At 48.6% G+C, this 10,232-nt stretch overlaps 1 protein-coding gene across 2 annotated transcripts in view; it reads left to right on the top strand.

The window, feature by feature from the left end:
* The first annotated feature begins 791 nt into the window (after positions 1-791).
* Positions 792-10,232, top strand: part of prkag3b (protein kinase, AMP-activated, gamma 3b non-catalytic subunit) — a 16,233-nt gene continuing 6,792 nt past the window's right edge. For both annotated transcript variants that reach the window (XM_080019696.1, XM_080019697.1), the window contains exons 1-11: positions 792-1,019; positions 2,195-2,243; positions 2,359-2,459; positions 2,532-2,613; positions 3,295-3,353; positions 3,486-3,531; positions 3,667-3,721; positions 3,866-3,992; positions 8,353-8,518; positions 8,598-8,635; positions 9,339-9,485. In XM_080019696.1, the coding sequence (XP_079875822.1) occupies positions 1,002-1,019; positions 2,195-2,243; positions 2,359-2,459; positions 2,532-2,613; positions 3,295-3,353; positions 3,486-3,531; positions 3,667-3,721; positions 3,866-3,992; positions 8,353-8,518; positions 8,598-8,635; positions 9,339-9,485 (888 nt within the window). In that variant the 5' untranslated portion in view covers positions 792-1,001. The remainder of the gene's footprint in view (positions 1,020-2,194; positions 2,244-2,358; positions 2,460-2,531; positions 2,614-3,294; positions 3,354-3,485; positions 3,532-3,666; positions 3,722-3,865; positions 3,993-8,352; positions 8,519-8,597; positions 8,636-9,338; positions 9,486-10,232) is intronic.

Raw genomic sequence — 10,232 nt, 5'->3', positions numbered from 1 at the left:
GTTAGGGTTAAGGTTGGAGTTAGGATTGGAGTTAGAGTGAGGGTTCGAGTTAGGGTTAGGGTTAGGGTTGGAGTTAGGGTTAGAGTAAGAGTTAGGGTTAGGGTTAGGGTTAGGGTTAGAGTTAGGCTTAGGGTCAGGGTTAGAGTTAAGGTTAGAGTTAGGGTCAGAATTATGGTTAGGGTTGGAGTTAGGTTTAGAGTAAGGGTTAGGGTTAGGGTTAGAGCTCCAGTTAGGGTTAGTGCCATAGGCACTATGACGTTACCAACCCAGCAGCGACGGGTGCGCCACAACAGTGTGTTTTTATTCTCAATGTAATTTACAGTAATAGTAGTACTTCAACATTAGTATTAGTACTCCAACATTTTTTCTTCTTAATAGTTCAAAAAGCCTTATTTGATCACTCATCGCTGGTCATTCAGGTCTCATCTGCTTTATATAATGGGGGCACTTTCTCTGTCACTCTCATACGCCTGCTGCACCCTTTTACTACATACAGTTACTACACCCTGCTACTGCAAATTGCTGCACCATGTTACTCCACCCTTCTAGACCCTGCTACTACACCTTGTATATACACCCTGCTGCACCCTGTTACTACACCCAGTTACTACACTCTGAAACTCTGAATGTATCCAAACCTTTTACTGTGAAGAAACAAAATGAAACATGTTTATAGAACAGAAACAGGACCCACCCAACCACCCCCACCCGACCCCCACCCGACCCCCACCACCATCATGTATATAAATAACATGAGGAAGATAAACACCTCACTGCACATGGCACACACACACACACACACAGAGTTTAAAGGACTCTCTCTCTGAACAGCTTCTACTTCTACATTTAACTCTGCTGCTGTCGTTTACGTTCTGCTCTGTCTGTCTGTCTGTCTGTCTGTCTGTCTGTCTGTCTGTTTGTCTGCTTCTACTTCTGCTGTCTTTCCCCTTGTTGTCTGTCTCTCTCTCTCCGTCTCTCTCTGTCTCTCTCTCTGTCCCGTCATGGAGGATCTTCCTGAGGTGAGACCTTCTCTGCATTCTCTTCTTTATTAATAGTTAAAGATTAAAAGTCACGTTTATTTTGTTTTGATGTGCTCGTTGTTATGGCAACATGACGTCAGCGTTCATCATGTTACTAATGTTTAATGGGATGTCACGTCCTCCTCCACCTCAAATCAACAACAAACAAACAAAACAAGCCTCCACCTGCTCCTGACAAGCCTACACCCGCTTCCGACAAACCTCCACCCCGCTCCTGATGAACCTCCACCCGACTCCTGACGAGCCTACACCCGCTCCTGACGAACCTCCACCCCACTCCTGACAAACCTCCACCCCGCTCCTGATGAACCTCCACCCGACTCCTGACGAGCCTCCACCCGCTCCTGACGAGCCTCAACCCGCTTCTGACGAACCTCCACCCTGCTCCTGATGAACCTCCATCCCGCTCCTGACGAGCCTACACCCGCTCCTGACGAACCTCCACCCCTGTCCTGACAAGCCTACACCCCGCTCCTGACGAGCCTCCACCCGCTCCTGACGAGCCTCCAACCGCTTCTGACGAACCTCCACCCTGCTCCTGACGAACCTCCACCCCACTCTTGACGAACCTCCACCCCGCTCCTGATGAACCTCCATCCCGCTCCTGACGAGCCTACACCTGCTCCTGACGAACCTCCACCCCGGTCCTGACGAGCCTACACCCGCTCCTGACAAACCTACATCCCGCTCCTGACGAGCCTACACCCGCTCCTGATGAACCTCCACCCTGCTCCTGACGAACCTCCACCCCACTCCTGACGAGCCTACACCCGCTCCTGACGAACCTCCACCCCACTCCTGACGAACCTCCACCCCGCTCCTGATGAACCTCCATCCTGCTCCTGACGAGCCTACACCCGCTCCTGACTAACCTCCACCACGGTGTAACTCCACCTGTCCTCCAACACAGCGACCTGCTGAGTCAACACCATCCGTTCAACACTGTCCCACGAACACCACCTACTGACGGCCCTGAAACATATTGATAAATGTTGAGTAGAAGTGGAGTAGAGGTAGAGTATAGGGGGTGTAGAGGTGTAGTAGAGGTAGAGCAGGGATGGAGTAGAAGCGTAGTAGAGGTGGAGCAGAGGTGGAGCAGAGCACCACACTCCACTCTGGTAGGACTGTAACATCCTGCTGCTCTTCATCTCCAGGTTCCTTTGTTTAAGGAAGAGGAGGGCGGCATCAGCTTCAACAGCACAGGTAACCACGGCAACACAACATCCTTCCTCGACACCACCAGCAGGTGGTGCTGTGGTAAATGGTGTGTGTGTGTGTGTGTGTGTGTGTGTGTGTGTGTGTGTGTGTGTGTGTGTAGAGTCGGACACCTTCATCTACATGAACTTTATGAAGAGTCACCGTTGCTATGACGCCGTTCCAACCAGTTCTAAACTGGTCATCTTTGATACCACACTGCAGGTAACACACACACACACACAAACACACACCCACACACACACACACACACACTCACACACACACTGTGTGCAGGTGAAGCAGGCGTTCTTCGCTCTGATCGCCAACGGAGTGAGAGCTGCTCCACTGTGGGACGACAAGCTGCAGAGGTTTGTAGGTGAGACAGTCTACCTGTCTGTCTGTCATGACTCATAACTGATTATAAATCAACCTTAACTTATCATGTGTGTGTGTGTGTGTGTGTGTGTGTATGTGTGTGTATGTGTGTGTGTATGTGTGTGTGTGTGTGTGTGTGTGTATGTGTGTGTGTATGTGTGTGTGTGTGTGTGTGTGTATGTGTGTGTGTGTGTATGTGTGTATGTGTGTGTGTGTGTGTGTGTGTATGTGTGTATGTGTGTGTGTGTGTATGTGTGTGTGTGTGTGTGTATGTGTGTGTATGTGTGTGTGTATGTGTGTGTGTGTATGTGTGTGTATGTGTGTTTATGTGTGTGTGTATGTGTGTATGTGTGTGTGTGTGTGTATGTGTGTGTGTGTATGTGTGTATGTGTGTGTGTGTGTATGTGTGTATGTGTGTGTGTGTGTGTGTGTGTGTGTGTGTGTATGTGTGTATGTGTGTGTGTGTATGTGTGTATGTGTGTGTGTGTGTATGTGTGTGTGTGTGTGTGTATGTGTGTGTATGTGTGTGTGTATGTGTGTGTGTGTGTATGTGTGTATGTGTGTGTGTGTATGTGTGTATGTGTGTGTGTGTGTATGTGTGTGTGTGTGTGTGTATGTGTGTGTATGTGTGTGTGTATGTGTGTGTGTGTATGTGTGTGTATGTGTGTATGTGTGTGTGTAGGCATGCTGACCATCACAGACTTCATTAACATCCTCCATCGTTACTACAGAGCTCCTCTGGTGAGTGATCAGATCAACGCTGCACGGCATTGTGGGATACGCCCCCCCTCTGTGCCACACTGTGACGGTGTGTGTGTGTGTGTGTGTGTGTGTGTGTGTGTGTGTGTGTGTGTGTGTGTGTGTGTGGTCCAGGTGCAGATGAATGAACTGGAGGAACATAAGATCGAGACGTGGAGAGGTAGAGATGCTCCATCACCACAACACAACCAGGGTGAAACATGGAGGTTATGACAGTGATCTGTCTGTCTCTCCACCCGGCTGTCCCTCCACCTGTCTGTATGTCTCTTTCTCTCCCTGTCTCTCTGTCTCTCAGAGATCTACCTTCAGTACAGTGTGAACACTCTGATCAGCATCACTCCAGAGTCCAGGTGAATAACATCTGTCTGTCTGTCTGTCTGTCTGTGCATGTTGGTTAAGAGGAAACACTCAGATCAGGGATGGATAGATGGATGGAATAATGGAGGAGGGTGGAGGAGGGAGGGTCCAGCCTCATTCTCTCTCTGTCTCCACAGTCTGTTTGACGCCATCTATTCGCTGTTAAAGAACAGAATCCACCGCCTCCCGGTGATCGACCCGGAGTCTGGGAACGTCCTGCACATCCTGACCCACAAACGCATCCTCAAGTTCCTGCACCTCTTTGTAAGGACGGCCACTGGGGGGCTCTACACCTTCCACCCTAACCCTAACCTGAACCCTAACCCAACCCCTAACCCTAACCCTAACCTGAACCCTAACCCAACCCCTAACCCTAACCCTAACCTGAACCCTAACCCAACCCCTAACCCTAACCCTAACCTGAACCCTAACCCAACCCCTAACCCTAACCCTAACCTGAACCCTAACCCTAACCGTAACCTAGACCCCCACAACCCAGTGAGGAATCGAGGACAATGGCGAACCGGGCGGTGGATAGATGGCCGGAGGAAACTGTGTCCTGGATGGATGACCACTATAAGGCTACAGTGGAGGAACTTCACACCAAGCTAATCGGTATGTTCTCTACACGATGGATGGAGCTTGGAACATTGTCATCAAATGGGCCCACAAATCCTTGAAACGCCTGCACCCAAAGCAGTCAGATTTGCAGCAACAGCACTCCCATACAAAAACACGGAGGGAACAAAAGAAGACGTCCCAGTCTACATCCCGCTGACCGATCCACACCCTAAGGAACCGGAACAAGGAACCCACGCTTCACCACCTCGGCAGGAAATCAACACAGCAACAAGGGGCACAACACCGACTACAACAAAGACTTCGAAACCCACCCCAACAGAAGAACAGTCCCCTATCTAGGACCCGAGTACAGTGTCCTCGAGACAAGGACCGAAGTGACCATTGGAACTACACAAGGCCCCCACAAGAACTGAACCTGAACTACAGTACAAACTCAGATGGAACAGGGAGAAAACGGCCTCCTCCTTAACCTGCTGTATGGCGAATATTTCCCACCACTTTAAACAAGAGTTCTACGAAACTTTTGTCTGACACCACACATAAAGCAGAAACCCCCTAGGAGGACCACCCCCACCCCTCCAAGAGTAGAGACCCCCAAGAAGAGACTTACGAGGAGTACCAACCGACCGCAGGAACCAGGAATAATCCAAGGAGACGACAAAAATGGTATACTCTTCAAGGACTATGGCAACATCAACGACAAATCCAACACCTGGTCACTCCAACCAACCAGAACGTCCAATCCTGATCATAGGCGACTCCAACTTACGTCACCTCCCGGAAAACAGCAAGAATGTTGCCAGCCTACAAGCGTCCTGTTTCCCTGGGTCTAAATTTGAACACTTAGTCCACCTCCTCTGGAGAGAAACCCCCAACAACAACGATGTCAGGGAAGTAATCCTGGCCTTCGGAATCAACGAACAACAACAGACCGACACCAACATGAAGAAGGGCTACAAAACCATGCTGGAGGCGGCCAAAACAACCTTCTCTTCAGTGCGCATCAGAATCCCAATACTGAATGCTGCCGACACCCTGCCAGAAAGGGAACACCAACAGGGGAGAAAAATGCACAAACACTTTCCTCCAACAGCAAGGACACACAATTCCCCCGATTCCCCAGAACAAATTCACAACTACCCATGGGATCCACTGGGACTCATCAACCAGGACTAACATCTGGACACACTGGGTGACTTTTATAAAGAGCTGATGCCCTCAAGGAATACAAACACAGTGACGGAGGGGGAATCATAATTTTTAAACCCATCAAAAGTTTTTAAACCTAGCCCAGATCAGTCCTCCTTACTGGAGAAGGGCCTATTTTTTATACCCGCACTGGGTACTACCAAGGGGCCCATCCCCCGAAACAAGAGTAGACGTGGAACAATACCACTGAAGATTAGGACTGGCATCTTTCTTTTTCAAGCAGCCGAGGACACAAACAAACTGACTACCCTTCATCCCAGCATCACAATGGGAGCCCAGACAGGGACAGTCCTCCTCAAACTCTACAATTAATAAAACAAAATGGAGCCGACCTATCGAGAAATGGATCCACACCACTACCAAGACTCCCCAAACCTCTCCAGAGACTAAGTACTGCTACTAAAACAACTAAGCGCCAATCAAAACCTGGTTATCAAACCAACGGACAAAGGCACAGTCATTGTAATCTAGGACCAAGACAACTACGTGTGGGAAGCAAACTGACAACTACAATTTTCAGAATACTACACACGGCTGGAGAGGCCCATCTTCAAACAAACACAGGAGATCCAGAAAATCCTATCCAGAATGATGGAGGAGGGCTCCATAACAAACAAACAATTTCGATACCTAATCGGAGAAGAAGAACCACGGGAAAGAATATTCTATCTCCTAAAATCCACAAACCCAGAAACAACTGGTCGTCACCGGGTACAATTCCATTTGGAAGACCCATAGTGTCAGACTGCGGCAATGAGAGCGACAGAGTGGTGGAATTCATTGACTATTTCTTAAACCCACTCTCCACCGAACATGCCAGCTACATTGTAGACACCTATTACTTCATCTCCAGAATAAAGAAAACAAGGGTGAATAAAGAAGATTTCCTATTCTCCATAGACATAGTGAAGCTCTACACCAACATTGAACCAGGCCTACAAGCAAACAAGAGAATCTTTAACAAGTTTCCAGAACTACAACGGCAGTGCCATACTGGAACTACTGCAAATCAACCTAACAAAAAACGACTTTGATTTCAACCAAGAACACTTCCTACAATCAAAGGGAGAAGCCATGGGAAAGAAGTTTGCTCCGACCTACGCAAACCTCTACCTGGTGGATTGGGAAGAAACGGCATAAAAAAATTGCACACTAAAACACAACAACTTCCTCACATATCAGATATCTCTGATCACCCACCTCAATGCACAACACGCCCCCATCAAAGTCACCTGCGTAACAGACAACACCAAGATGGTCTTCCTGGGCAGCACCTCCTACAAAGTCAGGGAATTTGAAGAAACAGGCATTTTGGACACCGGGTCTACTTCAAAGCTAGGGATACACACGCCCTATTAGATACAACCAGCTTCCACCCGAAACATACCTTGAAGGGACTATTGCAATCCCAATTCCTACGCTTCCAAAGAATCTTAACCCCGAGCATTTTGAGGTAGCAACCAAACCTTTTTACAGCTCTAAACAGGAAACTCAAACAAAACTTCAACCCCATCCTCTCTGCTCCTGCAGAATCAGCTCTGTGGGAGAACCAACAACTCTCTATGGCAACGCATCAGCCGCCAACATGAGACACCAAAGGACGACCAATAAGCTGCGAGCAAGCACCTTGGTAGAACACCAAGGAACCAGAATGAGGTTCTCAATTCTAGATTACAACACCCAATGGACGACCAGGAGGAGGAGGAGGAGGAGGAGGAGGAGGAGGAGTAGAAGCAGAAGCAGAAGCCAAATGGATTACCAGGCTGGGTACCCTACCACCAGGAGGCCTTGACAACACATGACCAGAGCCCCCTACAAACCCCCTCCTTTGTTTAGGTGAATCTTCACTCCACCTTAATGACAGGGTGGAGGACGCTGCAGCCTGCCAGTGTGAGTACAATTTCTGCCCAGTACTAGGGAGGCTTCTTGAGCCAAACACCCCAACCCCAACCCCCGCTTCCTGCCCCTGCTGGTAAGATGTGCAGTGGTGGGCGACAGCCTCCACCCCTCAGTGTGGATGTAGTTCAGCCAACGCAGCGAACGACGAAGAAAAGATGAAAAGTGTGTTTTGAAGAAACTCCGGCTCCATCACAGCCCGTTGTGCAGGAAGTAAGAGACTAGGAACAGGAAGTTTGTTATTCTCATGAAAATGTGAAGCCACATGTGACAATATTGTGAGATTCAAGTTCCCTAAAATTATACATTTTTAAACAACTCCTTTGGAAGCACAGTGAGAAGCTGTTTCTAGTCTCTCACTTCCTGTTTCTTATGTTACCGCAGTGGTAAGTCAATAAGTTTGAAGAGCCTCCTCTCCTCCTCTCCTCCTCCTACTCTCCTCCTCCTCCTCACCTTCTTTCCTCCACCTCCTCCTCCTTGTCGTCCTCCTCCTCTCCCTCTCCTCTGCCTCTCTCCTCCTCCTCCTCTCCTCTCCTCCTCTCCCCCTCTCCTCCTCATCTCCCTCTCCTCGTCTCCCTCTCTCCTCCTCCTGTCCTCCTCTCCTCCTCCTCTCCTCCTCACCCTCTCTCCTCCTCCTACTGTCCTCCTCCTCCTCCTCTCCTCCCCCTCCTCCACCTCTCTCCTCTCCTCCTCCTCTCCTCCTCACCCTCTCTCCTCCTCCTACTCTCCTCCTCCTCGTCCTCTCCTCCCCCTCCTCTGCCTCTCTCCTCTCCTCCTCCTCTCCTCTTCACCCTCTCTCCTCCTCCTCCTCTCCTCTTCTTCTCCTCCTCCTCCTCGTCCTCCTCCTCTCCTCCTCCTCTCCTCCTCACCCTCTCCCCTCCACCTCCTCCTCCTCCTCGTCCTCCTCCTCTCCTCCTCCTCCTCTTCTCCTCCTCAGGGTTCTCTGTTTGCTAAGCCCAGGTTCCTCCAGAGGAGGATCTCTGAGGTCGGCATCGGGACGTTTGAGCACGTTGCCACGGTGGAGGAGTCTGCATCTGTGTACGATGCTCTGTCCATCTTCGTGGAGAGACGAGTGTCTGCCCTCCCTGTGGTCGACCGGCAAGGTGCTGACACATCTCCGCAGACCTCCACCCGCCTCCGCCTGCACCTGTCTGTCTGACTACCTGTCTGTCTCCCCCCCAGGTAAAGTGGTGGCTCTCTACTCAAGGTTCGACGTCATCGTAAGTGAAATGTCTCAACATCTTCTGTCAGTCAGAACCGAGCTAGACCACGCCCGCGAGGGCAGACATGACACACCCCAAGTTTAACAACCACAACCACAACCACAACCACAACCACAACCACAACCACAACCACAACCACCACAACCACCACAACCACCACAACCACAACCACCACCACAAGCACAACCACCACAACCACCACAAACACAAGCACAACCACAAGCACAAGCACAAGCACAACCACAACCACAACCACAACCACAACAACAACAACAGAGGGAGTAAGATGATGACAAATGTCGATCAGATATACTGAATACACACACACACACACACACACACACACACACACACATATATATGTATACATATATACATATATATACAATTATTAAATTACATTACATTTATTATTACATATATATATATATATATATATATATACATACAGTATATATATATATATATATATATATATATATATATATATATATATATATATATATATACATACAGTATATATATATATATATATATATATATATATATATATATATATATACATACAGTATATATATATACAGTATATATATATATATATATGCCTGTTTTTAGACTTTCAGAATGTTGTCATTCTGTTTTTAGACTGTTGTCAGTCTGGTTTCAGGCTGGTTTCAGGCTGTTTGTGTGCCTGCTGCAGAACCTGGCGGCCCAGAAGAGCTACAACCAGCTGAACATGAGCCTGAAGGAGGCGCTGGAGTCTCGATCCTGCTGCGTAGAAGGAGTTCTCAAATGCTACGGCTACGAGACACTGGAGACAGTGATACACCGCATCGCTAGGGCAGAGGTACACACACACACACACACACACACACACAGACACACACACACACACACACACACAGACACACACACACACAGACACAGACACAGACACAGACACAGACACAGACAGACACAGACACACACACAGACACAGACACACACACAGACACAGACACACACACAGACAGACACAGACACACACACACACAGACACAGACACACACACAGACACACACACACACACACACACACACACACACACACAGACACAGACACACACACACACACACACACACACACAGACACACACAGACACAGACACACACACACATAGACACACACATAGACACACACACATATAGACACACACATAGACACACACACACATATAGACACACACACACATAGACACACACACACATAGACACACACACACATAGACACACACACACATAGACACACACACACATAGACACACACACAGACACACACACAGACACACACACATAGACACACACACATAGACACACACACATAGACACACACACATAGACACACACACATAGACACACACACATAGACAGACAGACACACACACACATAGACACACACACATAGACACACACACACACACACACACACACACACACACACACACACACACACACAGACACACACACATAGACACATAGACACACACACACACACAGACACATAGACACACTCACAGACACACACACAGACACATAGACACATAGACACATAGACA

This window comes from Zeus faber (genome assembly GCF_960531495.2).
Source record: "Zeus faber genome assembly, chromosome: 18".
Lineage (NCBI taxonomy): Eukaryota > Metazoa > Chordata > Actinopteri > Zeiformes > Zeidae > Zeus > Zeus faber.
This window is presented reverse-complemented; position numbering and strand designations above follow the sequence as displayed.